The sequence below is a fragment of the Lycorma delicatula genome, chromosome 8 (genome assembly GCF_047948215.1).
Source record: "Lycorma delicatula isolate Av1 chromosome 8, ASM4794821v1, whole genome shotgun sequence".
Taxonomy (NCBI): Eukaryota; Metazoa; Arthropoda; class Insecta; order Hemiptera; family Fulgoridae; genus Lycorma; species Lycorma delicatula.
The window spans coordinates 100460602-100480648 of record NC_134462.1 but is presented as its reverse complement, the minus strand read 5'-3'; the positions used below and the strand labels follow the sequence as shown (position 1 = coordinate 100480648).

General features: G+C 30.1%; 1 protein-coding gene across 2 annotated transcripts in view; it reads left to right on the top strand.

The window, feature by feature from the left end:
- The first annotated feature begins 422 nt into the window (after positions 1-422).
- The window catches only part of AdipoR (adiponectin receptor), an 88152-nt gene continuing 68527 nt past the window's right edge, over positions 423-20047 (top strand). The window contains exon 1 of one of the 2 annotated variants that reach the window (XM_075374123.1): positions 423-581. In XM_075374123.1, coding sequence (XP_075230238.1) covers positions 577-581 — 5 coding nt within the window. In that variant the 5' untranslated portion in view covers positions 423-576. The remainder of the gene's footprint in view (positions 582-20047) is intronic. The other variant, XM_075374122.1, reaches the window with a different exon arrangement.

Below are 20047 nucleotides of genomic sequence, written 5' to 3'. Positions count from 1 at the left end.
ATTTAAATTCATTTGTTAAGGGATTAAAATTCTATGAAAAACTATATAATCAGTCGCAATTAGTAATGTGAATATATTATTTATTTTATTTAAAAAACGCTGTATAATAGACATGAATAAAAAAAAATTGTTCCTCCAACAGTTATGAAAAATGATTTTATTCAAAATTATTTTCTTAATTTAAACTACTTTGTCAATGGTACGAAAAGTTACTTTCAGCATTTTGACTATAAAAATATTAATTCCCGTATAAACCATACAGTTTATATGGAATAAATTTCTTATAAAACAAATTTTTATACATGAAAACAATGTAGTGTAACTTTATATGTAAAATGTATAATTTTTACTTCATTTTCTTCAATATCGTCATTGTAGAGGTTACGTCAACTTCTAAACAGAATAGAGAACTTTAGGCAGCAGCTGCTTTACTCAGTGCGTATCTTGCATCAGCTGTTCGGATAACTAGGTTGTGGTTAATCTGGATTTGGATTCTTTCGTTGATTATTCGCTACTTTATGCTACTAAACTTAATTTTGTAGCTTTGCTACAAAATCGGATGAAGTATTATACCGCATGAAGTAAGTAAAACTGTTTTCTTATTGGAACTTTTATTATTTGCTTTTGGAATTCATTGTTTGTAGTTCAGATAAAAAGGGTTTTTGAAGGATGTGTGAAATACGTTACAAACTCCGTGGTGAAATAATTCGGTTTGATGTAAACTGCAAAAATTAATGTCGCATATGGACCGCTGTAGGTTTTACGGAATGACATGCTGTTTTTTCCGTGTTTGATAAATTCCTGAATGAAAGCCATTTTGCTGATTGATCACTTCATGTACCTACTAGTTGATTCTGTTGATTATGGAAATTTTTTTTCTAGGAAAATAACGTTTTTGAACATTCTTCGTTTGTTCTTCCGGTTTAGCCTTAATATTACTTTGCAAAATATTTCTTGGTTTTCTGTTTGCTTCAGGTTAATAAGATTTGTTATGTTTATTAGATACGATAGAATCGTAAATCCAATACGGCCTATTTAGTTGGGTAAGGTTTTGTATTAACAGTAAAGTTTAGTGCTTCATTTTTTTAAGGTTATATATTAAAAGTAACATACACTTTTCTAACTATTAAAATGTTATCAAATCTAAAACTTTTAAAATCCGGTATAGATATATATTTTCAACTTTTGAATTTCATTACCTTGAAGTGCTCTTACAATCTTTGGCTTGATTTGTTTTTTTTTTAACTTGTTATTTGAATAATTTCCTAATCTTGTTTTTATTTATCTGCAACAATATTGTGGTAGTTGTTTTAACAGTGATCTTTACTTAAATTGTAATGTCATCTACATTAAAAACTATTAACTTTTGTAACAGTCTTATCTTATTTTATAAGATTCTTATTTTATATTGTCATTTTATTCATGTTTTATATATATATATATACAATAAATTAGTGAACTTATCTCTGTATTAGTATGGTTGAAATACTTAATTTTTGACTGATTTATCATTCACATTGATAAAATGAATACATTCAAGGAAATTTTTAAAAAATTTTTACTTTATAAATAAATATAAATCTCTGACTTCCTTCTAAATTTGAGTTTGGAGTATATTTTCAATTTTTTTTTTGTAGATTAATGTAATACTATTAGAAGTAATTATAAAAAATCAAAGTTCTATTCAACCAATGTTTTACAGTAGTGATTATATCTGACATTGAGGACATAACAGACTTTGTAACATAGCCTGTGACATTTTTTGTTTTCATTCATGAAGAAATATAATTTGATTTGATATAATTCTATTGGAAATTTTATTATCTTTTATTTTCTGTGAACTGATTTCATTATTTGTAATTAATTCACAAAAAAAAGTGTATTAACACATTTATTTTTATTATTTTTTTTTAAAAAGAAAACAGCATATGAATAGAAGTAATTCTTTAACAAAAAGGAAATAAAAACTTAAAAATTCAGAAAACAAACCATAGCGACCAAAGAACTAGAACAACACAACTATATTGCCAGCTGGAATGATGTAAATTTAAAACATCATGCAACTACATTCGTAAACACAGCTCTCTATGTCTTTAATTAAAGCATCATCTTCAAAAACGATCTGTTGATCATTTTTGAACACTTTTTTTGATCACTAACATTGTGCCAATGTTAGTATGTTGATAAATTATTTGAATTTTCAGAAAGTTAGTTTTATATATATTTGACTTAATGTTTTTGAAGTAATCTGATTGCCTTAGCAACATACTGCATATGAGTAGTCACAATCTGTCAATTCATTATATGCTTGTAAATCATCCACTATATTCAGTGCCATTAAAGAGCAGCATTTAGTGTGTTGTGGAATCTGTCATTGCGGACAGATTGATTGAATTTGATATAAAGTGATTACCATCTTGTTGCAACAGTGAAGGTCTGGCTGACTGCTCAGTTTCAAACTGATGAACAGCTTTCAGTCAGGTTTAATAACTAGTCATACTTTGGCAGTGAAGATCTTTGAGAAACTGCATAGCCAGTGTTACAGTTTGAACGTGCCTGAATATGTATGGTGGTGACTTAGTGAAGGAATTTAGATACCTAAGTGATTGATGTATAGTTTATCCATAAATTTATAGTAGGGTTTCAAATTCATGATATGTGCATTAAAGAGCATTAAACATTGCATTAAAGAGCTCAAATTATATAAAATAATAGATTATGCTTAGGTGTGAAGCTAATGAGCAATGCTTTTGACTGTGTTAAGGTATGGAGTAGAGAATGTCAGTAGATTGCTTGGCTTGCCACATTTGAATTGATGGCTATTTCTTTTACGTGAATGTAGTATTTCTAATCAAAAGCCATCACATGAAAATAATATTCCTCTCTCTCTAATAATAAGCCTCTCGAATCACCAGTTTAAGGAAACAGGCAGCTTATTAAATAAAAAATGTTCTAGCAGAGGCCATCTATTAATGACAAGTCAGTTGAAGCTATTCAGGAGGGTTACTTATGGAGTGCAGAGAAATTTGTATGAAAGAACTACACCTTCGCAGTATTTATTAATATTGAATTGTAGTGATATTACATAACCGTATTCATTGTGTTTTCATGTGAAATTTGAAGAAAATTTATTGGTCAATTCTTTCATTCCAAAGAGCCTAGTTTATTGTTAATATTAGTTTTTTTATGTTGTTTCTCTTTTCTTTTATATAAATTTTTCACATTTTTGTTTGTCGTAAATAGTACTTTTTTAATAAAATAGCAGGAAAAATTTTTAATTTTCTTGTTTTGAGAAATTCTATCATAGATTTTTGTGTATGATTTTAATGTACAATAAGAGGATGAAAGGGCTGAAATTTAATGCAGACAGGAATGGTTTTTTGTCTTCAGTCTTGCATCAAGTCTTTCAGTCTTGATGCAGCTCTAGTGTCAGTTGTTTCATTTCAGTTTATGCACTACATCCTTAACAATTTGTTTTACATATTCCAAATGTTGCCTACCTGCACAATTTTTCCCATCAACATGTCTCTCCAATATTAAAGTTCCATGATTAGGGTGCCTTAATATGTGGCCTATAAGTCTGTCTCTTCTTTTAACTGTATTTTTCCAAATGCTTCTCCCTTTATTAATTAGCTGCAAAGCCTCTTCATTTGACTATTCACTCGTCTGATTTCCATCCATCTCATGCACCACATTTCAAAAGCTTCTAATCTTTTCTTCTCAGATACTCTGATCGTCCAAGTTTCACTTCCATATAAAGCTACACTCCAAACATATACTTGCAAAAATGTTTTCCTGATGTTTAAATTAATTTTTAATGTAAGCAAATTATATTTTTGACTGAAAGCTCGTTTAGCCTGTGCTATCTAGCATTTTATATTGCTCCTGCTTCATCCATCTTTAGTAATTCTACTTCCCAAATAATAAAATTCTTCTACTTCATTATTGGTGGTCCATCTTCATTATTTTGCTAGATTTCATTACTTTTGTTTTGTTCTTGTTTATTTTCATGCCATAGTTTTTGCATAGGACTTCTTCCATGCCATTCACTGTTTCTTCTAAAACTCTCTGCAAGAATTACTGTATAATCAGTAAATCGTAACATATTTGTCTTTTCACCTTGCACTGTTACTCGGGATCTAAATTGTTCTTTAACATCATTAACTACTAGTTCTATGTAAAGATTAAAAAGTAACTGGGATTGGAAACATCCTTGTTGGACTCCCTTTTTTATTACTGGTTCTTTCTTATGTTTTTCAATTATTACTGTTGCTGTTTGGTTCCTGTAACTGTTAACAATTATTCTTCTATCTCTGTACTTGAACCGTAAATTTTTTAAAATGCTGAACATTTTATTCCAGTCTACTATATCAAATGTCTTTTCTAAGTCTATAAATAACAAGTATGTTGTTTTTTTTTCTTTAATCTTCCTTCTACTATTAATCTGAGTACTAAAATTGCTTCCCTTGTCCTTATACTTTTCCTGAAACCAAATTGGTCTTCTCCTAACACTTCTTTCACTATCCTCTCAATTCTTCTGAACAGAATTCTAGTTAAGAGTTTTGATGCATGAGTAGTTCTAATTGTTCTGTATTCACATTTATCTGCTCCTGCTTTCTTTGGTATCATGACTATAACACTGTTTTTGAAGTCTGTCGGAACTTCATCTTTATTATATATATCCTCTTTAACTGATGTTGATATGGCCGTTTAAGTCCTTCCTTGACGACTACTGAAAGAGCTGCTGCCTTCTTTCAGGAATAATTTCTTAGTTTGGCTCTCAACAGATACCTCTTCGATAAGGTTGCATCTTCGGTCCAGCTAGTCTGTATCACTGAGTACTCAAGCCCCCCTCACCATCAGTAAGGTCTTATGATTGATAGAGGGAGAACTGGAATGTAATGGAAAAATAAAATCTTGTACAAAGCAACAGGTGCTGCCATCTTGTGGTTTAATTCTGCTTCTGCTGTTACAAAACTTGTTAAACTTTTATTTTTTTGTCAATTGCCATTTTAATGGAGTCTAATACACTTGCTATGTCAGTGTGTGTCACTGACATTGTGGTTGAATGTTTGCGAGGAGAAAGAGTGAATTCTGATGACATTTATCGTTGTTTAAAAGCTGCTTAAGTGATAAAACTGTTGATCAAAGTACTGTTAGTAAGTGTGTAATAAAATTGTGTGGCAAAGTGATTACTGCAGGTGAAACTCGGCAGTTGTCGACCAGCTTATGTGACTGATGAGAAGTATCTAACAAGGTGGAAAAATTTCATTTTTGTCTTCTAAAACAAAAAGTTTTGTGCATTGTGATCGACAATCCATGGAGCTAATAATACTTGGTCAAATTTATCCCAAACAATACTCTTGAGAAGTTGAAATTTGAACCTGTTCTACAGCCACCACACTCACCAAATTTGGCAGCTTTGTGACTTCCTCTTGCAGTATAAGAGTGATATTAAGGTATTCATTTCACAACTAATGTTAAACCGGGTGGAGTGATATTGTAAATCAATGAAAACTACCACCATTCTTCATTGAGAGAATGAGAAAACTGGTTCACCATTGGGAGAAATGTATAACTGTAATTGATTAGAGGTAGCTGAAGCTTTATTTATGTGAAAAAAGAAATATGGCTTTTTATAGCAAATAGAATGTTCTTTTAAGCCGTGTTTGTTTTATTTGACTATTTCTTTTTGTTTGTAAGCTAAGAGTGACTTCATTATATTTCTAACACCTCGTATTTATAAAAGTAAATACGTAATGAGATTTCTTTTGTGTAATTCATTAATGGCATCTTTGTTATATATATTGTATATATATATATATATATATATATATATGCTTGGTTACAGTGCAGCTGTACACATTTTGTTGAAGTGATAGAGAAATTCTAACAATTGCTGAAATCAATTCTTATCCATTTAATCAGTCTGCATCACTATGCTGAGCTACTTTAAGTTAAACTAAACTTCCATATTTATGTATTTTAAAGGCCTTAATTAAAATGGTTGTAAAAGAATTTACAGGAGTACAGGTCATTCCAGAATATATCAACCGCTTTCAAGTATAACAAATATCTCACATCCGGTTTACTAAAAAGAAGTAAGGGATGAGGTGGTTTTGTATTGCCTTTTCTTGGCTGAATGAACAGTTGCATATCAGCATGCTAAGCTCACCAAAAGAAGGTGATACTTAATGTTACATTCTAATCACTTCAGGGATTAGCTGTATTGTGAAGATTGTACTCTAGAGAATGCCCCTATGATCAGTACCTCCTGTTCTTCAGGTGTGGTATGAATCAGCCATAAGAAAAACAAGGAATGATAATGTAAACTGATTAACTTCCCCACTTCTACTACGTAATGTTATGTTATGTGTTCTGGGTGGTGGCAGCTGGTAATTCTCCATAAAAATTTGAATTGGTTAATAGTGTTTGTTGGTTTATCGTTTACCACCTCAATTAAAAAATAACTGGCACGATAATTATTTATAATTGTCTTTTTCAGTGAAAATTACTGTAATTGGAGTTTTAACTAAGGAATGACCTAACCGGGTTTTATAGCCACATTTATGAAATTAGGACTGATTTCCTAAGTTTGCAAAATTTCCTAAGTTTGGTCTTTTATCAGTAAGCCTGATGCTGTCATCCTCATGACCTTTAACTTCCAGTTGATAATGTTATCAATTGTGTTTCACATTAATCCACTCAGTTGTTTAATAGTTTTTCCTACGCTATGAAAAAACTAATTATAATTTTGTAGTAGATTGAATTTAGAAAATATAGAGGTTTTAAAAGTAAGCATTTTCATCATAATTATAAGATTTCAGTAAATCATGAATTTATTTGCATTTATTAGTAATTTTATTTACTACTACCAAATTTAGTTAGTGCAGTTTGTTGTTTATTTTTAGTCTAATCTAAAAGTATAATTTTTTTTGTGAAAAAACTATTGTTTGTATGTAATATTATACACCTGATAGTATATTAATTATAAATGAACAATTATTATGGTTCTTGAAATTAATGAAAATTATTCTTGAAATTGAAACTAGAAGATTCTTTATATAAATTAAGTCTTATAGATTTATGTAAATTAAGTACTTCCTGAAATGTGTTAGAAACAATGAATGTGGACTCTTGAGATATAGCTGCACCTGAACCTAAATTATTGAATACATTTCACCAAACTTTTATATAAATTATCTAAGGAATCATCAATGTATGTTGTAGTATATCTGATTACTTTCATAATTTTTGGTTTTGGGATGGAGTGAAATTTTTTAGAAAAATATTCTTGTTGAAGAAGAGGTTGCATGAAAATTTTACACAGTAACAAATTCTGTAAATTTAATGCGATCAACATAGATTAAAGAGGTATAACCCTGCTTAATCACTTGATTTCTATGTAATTATAATAAATAGTTAAATCTTCTATTGTGATCAGCACATAACATGTTAAATAGATCACATCAGGACTGATATTTATGCTAGACTACTCCATTTTCCTGGATCAGTTAAGGGAAACTATGGTAAACATTTATTAGAGCTAGATCACAAAGTACTTTGTTATTCATAAAATAAAAACTCCATATTAAATATAGCAGTTTTGCAAATATAAATTATGTAAAATATATAATTAACATACACACAAACAAGCAGGTTAATTAACAAATGTGGAATTGTGATTTGGAGAAAGGCGTACCTGAAGCGAAGCTGAATGCAGTGTTCTTTTATTTAAGCGACATATGAGAACAAGTTTATTTATATCAAAAGTGCTTTTTCAAAAGTATCTATTTTTATCTTAATTTCACATCGATTTATTTATTCAAATTGTTTCTTCCAAGTTATTAGCCTTACAATAACGTCAAGTGAATGAAGTTTACTGTCATGCCCAGAATGGAAATCTTTATTTTAATGAATAAATACTCTTCTGAAACAAATTTCAGTCTTTTCTTTAGCTTTAAATTTAAAAAACTATATATTTTGAGTTTTATTGTTTATTATTTTGGTAACCTGTTAATTTAATTAACGTAAGTTAGGTGCACAGTAATATAGGTCTGTATAACTTATAAATTGTTTTTATTATGTTTGTTAATTTAAATCATGTTCTGTCGTGCTAATCATTAACAAATTATTACCATATTTTTATTGCCATATAATTAAACACATTAGAAAAAAGGTTTTTTCTGTGCTCTTTTGTTTTCAAATAATTTGTAGTTTTAATTCTATTTTACTCATCTGAGTTCAGTATTTACCAATTTTAAATTGGTTAGGTTAATCCTGAAATATTACTATTTGTTTGTGGTATCTGCCATATTTTTACCTCATCTTTCCTGAAATATGTGTGGAATTTGTCCAGAATTGTAAAAATATACAACTAGGAAAATATAAAATTAGGTTGGCTAATAACTCATATTTTTATTTAAAAAAACTTTTCCTACTATTTATTTACACACACTTGAATATAAGACAGAAATTTGTGAGCTTTTTCTGAGGTATTTACCCTGTAAATTCTGCCAAGTTTTTATGTGCATAATAGAATTTATGAGATATTTTTGACTGCTGGCCAATGTTTCTTTATTTTTAGCTAGCTGTACCTCTAGAGCAGTTTAATTATTTTAGAACAAATGTCATTGACATAAATAATGATTGATCTATGACTTAAATTATTTTTCATTTTCGTTTAATAATAAATTGTAGTAGTTTCTATTCAGATTTTTCTATATAAATAAATATGTAAATGCTCCTCTGTTCAAATTCTTAAATCTCCGAAAGTTCTTCACAGATTGCTTTGAAATTTTGACACAACGTTGTATTCGAATACGCGCATGTTTTTATATACCTACTATTTATATACCTAAAATGTCGCACCTGTGACAGGTAAAATGCCTTTTTTGAAAAACAGTGCTATCTGTGGGACCTGAAAGCAACACACGCTATACGAAATATATTTTACGATTTCATTTGAATGTTTCTGATATTTGTGTCCGCTATAGACTAAAAAAACTACTGGATAGATTTATGTTTGGGGAAAAAGGGAGAAAGGGAAATATTGGAAAAGGGAAGGGAAAAATCAAAAAAAGGGAAGAAGGGGAAAAGAGAAAAGGCAAAAAGGAAAATATAAAGTGAAAGGAAAAGGGAAAGAGGAAAACAGGGAAAGAAAAGAGACTAAACTTTTAATTGTGTTCATTTGATATATATATATATATATATATATATAAACAAAATAATTATTATGGAACTTCACGAAATTTACTTTTCCCTTTTTCCCCCCATTTACTCTTTCTCTCTTTTGCCTTTTCTCCATCTCCCTTTTCCTTTCTCCTTCTGGTTGAATTACGTATGATTGTAAGTTTCTTTCCATAGATTTCTCTCCCTCAGTTGCATCGCATCTCAAGAGAAATTTTTTTGTTGCCAGACTCCTATGCTAAATGATTTTGTCTGATGCGGATGTTATTATTTTTGAGAACCAGTTATTATAGAACAGATATTATAGAAAAACTTAAAACAAATGATTACGTAAAAAAATAGTATCAAATCAAAACGAAAATGTTGTAGCCAAATATTCTTGTTTAATTTTTATTAAAAATTCTGTTTGCTTAAATACATTCTTATTGATAAAGTCATAAGTAATACTCTTTCCTGATGGTTGAAATTCTGTTACCGAATTTAACTATTTTCATAATATTTTGATTTCGTCTTGTCACTTCTTTCTTTCTACCAACACCTCAAAGAAATCCCCTTCATGAGCTCCAAGTAAATTATTCCATTAATATAAGTTATGGTGATGTAGGCAGAATATTAAAATGCTTATAAGTTTACACTCAAAAGACATTGAATGCATGTTTGTGCAAGTAGATGGCAGCAGACTTATGGTCATACTGTTAGTTGGTTGCTAGAAGATCGATAATTAAATGCTTGTTTAAAGTATATTTTCATTTCAGTAATATTAAGCATAGATGTTGCCCACCACAAAAATAAAATTAAACTTTTTAATGATCAACAGAAATGGCTTCAGCTGACATTTTCTTTTGTTTAATTTATGGTTCTGTCATTTTTTTATAGTAGCCTACTACATATTGTTTTGCTAATTTATTGTGCAATAATTGTATGCAGCTCTAATAAATATGTCTAGTAATTTTATGAGTATAGTAATATTAGGAATTAATTAAAAATGAATTGACTCATTATACAGTTTATAATTTAATTAAAATCATTTATTATTTTATCATAAATAAATTTTATAATAGAATAAATTATAAATTTTCAGTTACTTCTTGAAAAAGCTTGCGTATTTTTGTTTTTAATATGACATTATACTGAACCTATTGATGAATAACAATAATATTAATTTTAAACTCCAAAAAATAAAACATTTCGCATTCTACGAAAACAGATGAACAAAACACTACAAAATCCACTACGGCCCAACATCATCATCATCAAAGTTGCTAAATTCAGTTTCCTGTATTGTAACTTTCACTCTTGCTGTCATCTTCCAAACAAATTATAAATTGTTCCATTGTGTTGCCCATGTAACCTTTTACTTCAGACCGTACCATTTCAGTAGGGTTTAATTCTGGTTTTTGTGGGACTAATCGTAACACTTCATCTCTTCTTTCTTTCTTTGAGAGTCTATTAAATTATAAACATAATTTATTTAGTTTAACATAATAGTTTATAAACATAATTAGTGTTTTCTTTTTTTGTTTTCCCTAGTTAAATAGTGTTCTTGAGGTTTCCATGAATATATTATAGTTTAGTGAGAGGACGAGATTGGAATAGAGTGATGACCTAGACCTAACCGGTCTAGCGTTTCTTGTTTTCTTGGATATAGATAATTTTTCTTTTATATTATGATAGAATTATTACCTAGAACCAGATTTTGGAAAGATTTTTTTTATTAATTTTTCTGAAAATTACTTGAATAAAAGTACCATCAGATTACTTACTTATACACTTGCTTTTGGAATTCATAATGTTTTCAGAATAAATCCTATTTCTCCTGCAGCATGAATTATAATTTATGTAATGTCAAGTTACAGAGTAACAGCACGGTAATGTGATGTCAACAGTACTCTGCAGAGATGCCAAGGCAACTGTTGCAGTTTGGTGTGTAAGTGTAAAGGTACCATAAATGGTATAGTCTTGAACAGACTTAGGCCAACCACTCGGCATGTGGTTTATTGACTTGTGGTTTATTGAAACCGACCCACCAAACACTGGTATCCACAGTCTAACATTCAAAATTTATATAAAAGCAACTGACTTTACCAGAACTGTAACCATAGAACTCTCGATCATAATATTTTATTGCCTTTAGAAATTGGATTAGTCCATCCCCTGAAGCATCACTGCCCTGAAGCATATGTTTTTTGAAGGAGTATCTCCTAGATACTAGACAGTACCTCTGTACTGTATATATCTAAAATAGTACTTGTGTTGTTTATGTATCGAGAATAAAAGATAATTCATGAAATGAACTTTGTTGCATCTTTGTAGTATATACAAATTTCAGGTAGAAATCCAAAATAAAGTAGATTCGTTACAAGAACATATTTCTAGTTTCTTCAAAAAAGGTAAAGTAACTTTTTTCTAACGCTATTTCTAAGATACAAATTTTCCTATTTAAAATTAAAAGTTTTGAGATTCAAAATTTTGATCTTTTTTCCCTGTTTTTAATAATTGCATTTGTTATTCTGCTACAGGAATAAATCGTATACAAGTTGACGTCATATGTGGTAAAATGTTTAATCATTGTAATTTTATCCATAGATTCTGGATATGTAATTGTTCTTAATGATGTAATTGTTTTTCTGTTGCAGTGTTGTATTTAATATATTGAAAATTTTTGAGTATTTTATATAAGGGTATGGTTCCTTGGTGAACTTTGAGGGCTGAAAAACTCTTGTAATTTTTTGATAAATTATAGAGGATGATTCTCTGTTCAAAATTATCCGTACATTTGTGCGATTCTTTGAAATTGATTTGGCCAGTTAAGCGTGTGCTAATTTTTAGTTGCCGTGTTAAAAGATTCTTTTTTGAAGAAATAATACTAGCAATATTTTTTTCTCTCTTGAACAGTTGAATAAATACATAAGCTATCGTATGTAATTATATATATTGCGTCAATCCATTATGAAATGTATGTTAGTTTGTTCAATTTTGTTGTTGTATTTGAAAAAATCTTGTTTGTTTAAGTTATTCATAAGGAATTGAAGTGTGTTTACTTTTGTTGTATTACATTGAATGTTAAACTTAAATACATTCTGCTGATCGATACAAAATAATTTTTTAATAATAATTTATTTTGTTGTAAGTCCTGATAAAGGTGAAGGATATTTTTGGTATTTTTAACGGTTATTATTATATACAGATGTTTAAGAAAAACTTTGTCACAGTAATCTATGGTAAATCTTATGTTGATTAAATTTGTTTGTACAGTATAGTGGTCTGTATGTATGATTTCAGTCTTAATTATTAATTAATGTTTAAAAAAGGATTAAATTTTTCTTTTTAAGTAGTTTTATTTAAATTAAATTGGCTTAGGATAAATCGGGGTTATGGGGATAATTATTTATGTTATGGTACATTGTATTTCAGTGAGACATTGTATTGTTATAACAACAGTACGTTAATCTCTTCAAGTCCGTTGAAATCTTGCATCTCCCATTCTTCTGATATCATTATGACTATTGCGTTATACGATATCTTTTTAATCTCTTTTTTCCAATTTCAGTAGTTTTCTCCAAAAAAATGATCTCTAATCCAGTTTTTGTCTATCTTTATTGACCATATGTACATCACCCACCTGTGATAGTATAGCCCCAAGGAAATGCAGTAAAGCATCGATAACCTAAATCGAAGAGGATATGGTTGCTTTCCATTTTTCTGATAATTTGGTTTTTCCGATCGTACATCAGAGACATCCAGCATTACAGTACGGTATGAAAGATGTGCTGAAGTGCAATTTAGAAAATTGGATAACTGTAAAATATTGAACAAATAGACAAACTCTACAAATTTATGTTTTTATATAATTTGTTTACTTCTAAGGAAACAAGAATGCGACATGCTTTTCCAAGTAATTAGTAAAAGAACATTTTTGAAAAAGTCATAGTGTTTCTTTATTCGCTGCCAGATCAATTACTACACAATGATTTATTTATAATTAAAGTCGGCTAGATGATAGAAGGATGTATTTTGGGTTTTGATTTCACTAAAAAGATACATTTCAAATGAATAGATCAGCAAATAGGTGATATAAATAAATTTATTTACTAGTTCCTATTTTACCTCTTTTGTTCAGTCTTGAAGGCTCATTTTAAGAATGATTTTGAACAGAGTTGAAGATGTATGACAATCTTGTAATAAACCTATAGAAGACCTAAATTTTGCGATCAGATCTTACTGTGTATTTATTTTCATCCTTAAATTTTTGTACGATTTCTATTAAGAAGTTATCAGTATTTTCTTTATGCAAAACTTATTGTAAAATTCTTCTTGGATCGCTATCATAAGATCCCCCAAACCAATATGTTTAGATGATTTTTTATCAAGGAGTCTTTTATTTCGATGAGTCGTCAAGGATAAATATTTTATAACTGATCTTTCTACATAAAAATACTACTGTTCTCTTATGTCTTTAAAGAAAGTACTGATATGTTCTTTAATTACTTTCATAAGAATGTCTGTTAGATGAATTTATTCTTTTAAGTATTTTGCAATTAGGCTATATATTCTTACAAGTTAACGGTTCCACAGAACTAGAATGACTCTGGAAGAAGTCGATCTTCAATCAATATCCTGAAAATTGAAGGATATTAAGGAACGATAAAACGCTGTAGTTTAAAATCATATTTAATGAACTCTTTTCTCCAAACATCAATGAAGTTATTCTGGTTACAGTCCCTGCGTACTGTTGGGATTTGATGATGTGTATTGGTTTTTGCTGTTAAACCGGCTTAAAGTAATTTGTAAAGGGGATTTCTGTTTTGATACTGATATCAAGTTATCTAATTTATTTATTTACATTGATTAAAATATATATATATATATATATATATATATATATATATATGAAAGCTGTAATTCTTTAGCTTCATACATTTTTCTAAAAATTAATTTTTTGCCTGTAAATATTTTATGTATCCTTAATGAAATTCACTATTTTCAACTAATTTGATATTTTTTTGTTTTTAGAAAATGTATTAGTAGGAGAAATTTATATTAAGCATCGATTAAATTTTATTCTGTTTTATAATTTAATTTAATCAGACGTTTTTGTTATGTAATTATGTTAATTTAGATATTTAACGTTTATCTTTTGATAATAATGGCGTGTTGGTTGTGTAACATATTATGTAGCTTATCATTACGTCATATTTTATTATTTTGATTACAAAGTGTATCACAACCGAGGGTATCGTATAATTAAACTCGTATTTTCTTTAACGTTCGTTTCGAAACATATTTCTGTTTTTTTATTTTTTCCAATCTCTGTGTACTTGTGTGCTGAAATTTTTATTTTCACGAGCATCGGGAAGGCCTCCGGTTTAAAATATGTTAAACAGAATATCGTTAAACCTATGAGCCGTTTTATAAAATCATTTGTTTGTGTTTATGCAATACCTGTTATTAATTCTTAACACAGCTTCCATTGATGATTTCATTAAATATTTTGTTTGAACAAAAGGCATATTGTGTATTAAGATATATTTGGCATTGTGCTTTAATATGAGATGTACAAGGTTAGGTTAGTTAAAATCCCAGCAGTCTTAAAGTCCAATTAACTATAGTTCAGCATTTGATATCATCCGCTCTCTTAGTAACAGTACAATTAATTATTGAATTTTACCCGATGATTTTTTTTTAGAATTTTGTAAATTTTTTCCTCCAGATATGACTTATAAAAAAATATATTTTCATTGAAAATTGTAAAAACTTGAAATAACGTACTATTTAGTTCATTATTTCTTAATTTGATTCCATTTTTAATTTGAACTTTGTAATGCAAGTATAGTTGTTCGTTACGTAAATGAGTATCATTTTGTCATTGTAGGAACTTGACTTTGTACGTTTAAATCTTTCATTACATTAATTTTATATATTTGATTTATTTATTTTTGTATAATTTATTATTAAGTCGCTTCTTGTTTAGCTGTTTGGGAAAAATTTTTTTTTTTTTCGAAACCGGTTACAAGGCTGAGATAAAGTGGCGCATAATGGCCTTATATTTATTTTTAATTTTGAGTGTACATACTATTTAAATATACTATGGGAAAAGCCAGTTTCCTCTGAATTCAGATTTAAAATCTATAACGAGTGAGAAATTCTGTTTTTGACGTCTGTAATAATTTGTATCGGTTAATATAATTATTAAGCGGCTATTTAATTCGCTTTAGTACCTATATCGTGAGAATAATTTTATTGTAAATACGCAAAATAAATACGGGTATTTATACCTCGTTGTTGATGGAAAGATAATAAATCATCGCAGGAATATTTATTATTTTATTATTTTAAATTATTATTTTTGTTTATAATGTAAATTTGATTTTTGTTTTTTGACGAGGTACTTGATCAATCCAAATACATGTATATTACTTTGTCGTTTTATTTAATATTTTGACCTTTTCAAAATTTGTTGTGAATTTTATTTTTAGGTATATATATTATTGATATTGCAGGTTAAGTAAAATATTGTTGGGATAAATTAGAAAAGGTTGTAGGGTAGTTATTCGAAAGTTTCCAATGACGGTAAGGTTGTTGGTTCGAGGAGTAAATAGAAAACGACGATATCATTTCTCATTGAGCTAGACATTTTCTGTTCAGAATTTCTTATTCTGTTCTGTTTATTATAAAATAGGTTGAAAAGAGCTCGGATAGTGGGAAGTCGAGCTCCAAAATTTATTGTATATATTAATATTATTTTATTGTAGCGCATTTGCGGTACGGCAATACTTTTTTTAGTTTTTCAGAACACGGAAATAGAAAGAAATCGAGTTTAGTTTCTTTGTAGTACGAATGTCTTTGTAAATATTTAGAAAATCTTTTTCAGCGCTTGAATTACAGTCGTATGACGGAAGAGATCTGCGTGTTACATCGTGCACGATAGCGAGCTTGTAAAATGTTACGTTTATATCGATCTGTTCTTGCACGTGTTACTGATTAACTAGATTACAAAATTAAGGCGTATATGGGGCTTAATTTTTTATATTTAAATCTTTATTAAAAAAATATTTGCAAATTACGTACGGTTACAATTTTTTCTACTGTCTTTTTATTCCGTAACGTAATTCACCTTTAATGACAGCTTCCATTCTTCCTTTTCTAAGGAAAATTAATATCTTATCGGGAACGTCGTACGGTTTCACTTTCGTGCAGAGTGGGGAGCATTGAAAAATGTCATTAACCCGAAAGTACGACACGCTCTGTTTATGTAGAAGGATAGAAAATGTTGAAGTAGGAAACAATGCGATTAAGGAGGTAGTGGAGTTAAAATCAAAGGAAACTGTTAAATTTCACCGGGTCGATTATGGGTAAATACTCATCAGATTTTTAATGTGTAAAAAATAGTTTGTTTTTACACATGTTACGTAAAAACATCTTTTGTTACATGCGAAAATAGAATAATTCGTATTTTTTTTTATACAAGAATTATGAAATGACCTTTGTCTGGTATCACTTATGATTGATTATTATAGTTTTTTTTTAAATGATGTTAATTACTTATTTGAATGTACTGTAATCATTTATTGTTTTTTTCCCCTAAATTCTTGTCACCTTCATACGAGGGGAAACCTTGAACTTGTTTTTTTTTTTGCTGATCGAACCTTTTTTTCTTCTCAGAGTTGTGTTATTACGTTTTAATAATATGCCTATAAATTGATACGTATTATTAACGAAGTTCGATTATGTGTTTTATTTGTTATATATAGTACTGTTAAATGACTTAATATAAAAGAACTTGCCTGCTAAGAAGATAAATGAACCCTTACCTCGTAAACCGTTAAGAATCGCGGCCCCGAGTTGAGCTTTATGTGTAGCAACCCGGTAGAAAATAGAGCCAACGGATCGGATCCGTAGGCAATCACTAGAACACAGCCAAAGAAATAAACAACTTTTTATGAAGAAAGTTAGTGAAGAATCTTTAAACGTCACCCAGAGGGCTGTGGTTAGGGTTCAAATACCAAGAAAAAATCTAGATCGATTCTAAAGGAATATTTAAGTTTTATAGATGCGATTACTTCGTACACTTCTTAAAGATGATTTTGACAGATGGGTGAAATTTTGTGAGGGCTTTATTCGTTTTGAAGCAGGTGTTGGTTTCACTTGGGCGGATGAAATGCGCTGCAAACGATCTTGTGATCGCCACAGTTATGTTTATCGGTCCCGTGAAAATTCTATCGTAGTTTCGTAGTTATGGAGAAGGAACTTAATGTAGCTGGAATTTAGTATTCGGTGTGGAATCGTAAATAAAGGATTGCCGACCCTTATTTTTTCGTTGAAAGTGTAAAAGGCGATTCATATCTTTGAGATGTTATTCCCGAGCTATTAATCACACTGTTTTGATATCAGCCATGTCTATGTTGGCAACGGAATGGGGCACTCCCTCGCTGTGAGCTTCGATTTAAAGTACTGCTTCCATTAAACTCTTCTTGAGCGGTTAGGAGACCGAGGAAAAGTAACGACTACCGCTTTATCCGATTTGACAATTCTTATTTGCAATTTTTTGTTCTGGGGAAATCTTTAAAGGCGTGGTATCGTCTTCAAAACACATTAACCTGAATAGTCTCAAGCTGTCGATTGAAAAATTCGATTTTTTAATTAGAAACTAGACTTTTACCGGATAAAGTGTACAATTAAGTGGTTAAACTAAACGCTGTCAGGAATGTGTAAGGGCGAAAGATAGCGCTTTTAACACTGCCTTTCGTATGTAATAAAAGAGATTTTGATTTAATTTTTTTTCTTAATTAACTATTTTTTTTAGCAAATGGGAAAACTTACTTAAATCACATCCCTTGTAATTGTTATTCCTTAAGATATTGAAGAGCCGCCGAAGCATAAGCGCTAACCTGCGTGACGAAATTATAACGTCTTGGCCTTTCATCCGAATGATCGCGGGTTCGAATTCCAGTATCGCATTTTTTTGTAGATTAAAAACTTTCCGTAGTTCCTCCTAAGAATAGACACGGGCTTCTTATAAGAAATTTCGCTGATTTCCAGAATCGTATGACGTATTGTGCTTGGTTTGAACTATAATTTTTTCAGTCAATTACCATTTCATTGATAGCTTCAACCGAAGAAAATTTCTTTACCTCATTACTATTATTTATTCGTTGTATATCCAATACGCTGACGATCCGTAGAATCTATTTTGAAAATTATATTGTCCAGATTAATTTTATCCAAAATTGACGGGACTAAATCCAAATTAGTTTTATCTGATTAGAAAAATAACTTCAGGTACCGATTGATTTAAAATACTTTTGTATCGCTGTTCTCAAGAGTGCATTTTATAGTATAAATTCGTTTTAGTTAACCTTTCTGTCGAAATAGCGTGCTCTGTTGATTTGGTTAATTTTTCATGGAGAATAATGAATGAAATTTGGATGCAGAATTTCTGATGAAACCGTGGAAAATGTTGAGAAGTAAAATTGCAATGACGTTAAATCGGACGTTAGTGAAGGGTTAAAATCCCGAGTTAGTTTTTTATTTATCTCTAGGGGCATCTGAATCTATTTGTTTAGCTTCTTTCTTAGTCGTTTTAATTTCATTTAGTGTTATATTAAAACTGTAAATTAATAAGTAGTTTAGCGAATTGCATCCTAGCGGAATAATATAATTAATTATTTATAAAAATTAATATTTCCATTCCCTTACTGCTTCGTTATTTTTCTATCCTCTTGAAATTAACTGTTTTTGCAGAAATCTGTGTTTCGTTGGAATATACGATGCTTATCGCAAAGTAGTATCCTTCTATTCTTCAAGTAATCCTATTACCGCCACAACGCTGCTATCGCAGCTGTAGGATGCGCGCCGCACACTCTCATTTGTTGGTTTTCGATAGACGCCATTACAAGTACAGTTTGTTTACAGTTAAACATCTTTTAAAATGTTAGTCGATCGAGAATCCCGACGATTGTGGAATTAGGGCCGTTGTCCAATTTTTAAACTTGAAAAATTCAAACCGGTATTATATTCGTTGGGAAATTAAGTAGTGAATAAATAAATAGCGAAGTTTATGAGCGATTGGTTCTTCGAAAGCGGCAGATCAGTGAGGGATGCAATAATGTGCACGCGAGCAGAAGAGTGGGCGCCCTTTCGTTGTGAGCAACGATTTGGTTACGCGAGTGAAAGAAAATGAAAGAAAATCAACGATTTACAGTTTCTTCGTTATGTATTGATTTCCACGAAATTTTACGAATAGTTCTGCGTGAAATCGTAACACAAAACCTAGGCTATCGCAAACTCTGCTCTCATTGGATGCCAAAAATGTTGACGGAAATTTACAAAACCAAGCGATTAGATTGCTCGGTCTTTTCTTATTTGATACGAAAATGATGACGATTTTTGATCCATATAGTGACCGCTGACGAGACCCACACTTCATCGTAGAATCCAAATAGCAGTCTACGGAACGGGGGGGGGGGACACTCCTCTGAAAATTAGAAGTTCAAAAGCACCATTTAAACACGAAAAATCACTGTCTTCTGGGATAAGAGTGAGTTTTAAGCCCGACTTCTTGCCGAGAATTGACTATAAATGCTTTGCTTTATTGAAATAGTCTCAAACAATTGCGTCGTACAATCCAAAGCAAGAGGAGAGGCATGCTCAGTCGTGAAATTTTGTTGCTTCCGCACAGTGCTCGTCCGGATGTTGTCAGTAAACTTCAAAAGTCCGATTGAACAGTTAGAATGAGAGCAATTGAAGCACCCACCTTTATATTCCTGACTTGATGCCGAGTGTATACCGCGTGTTTTCCATTTCAAGCGGTCCGTTGCTGGTTAGCGCTTCGACGACGTTATCGACATGAAGAATGCTC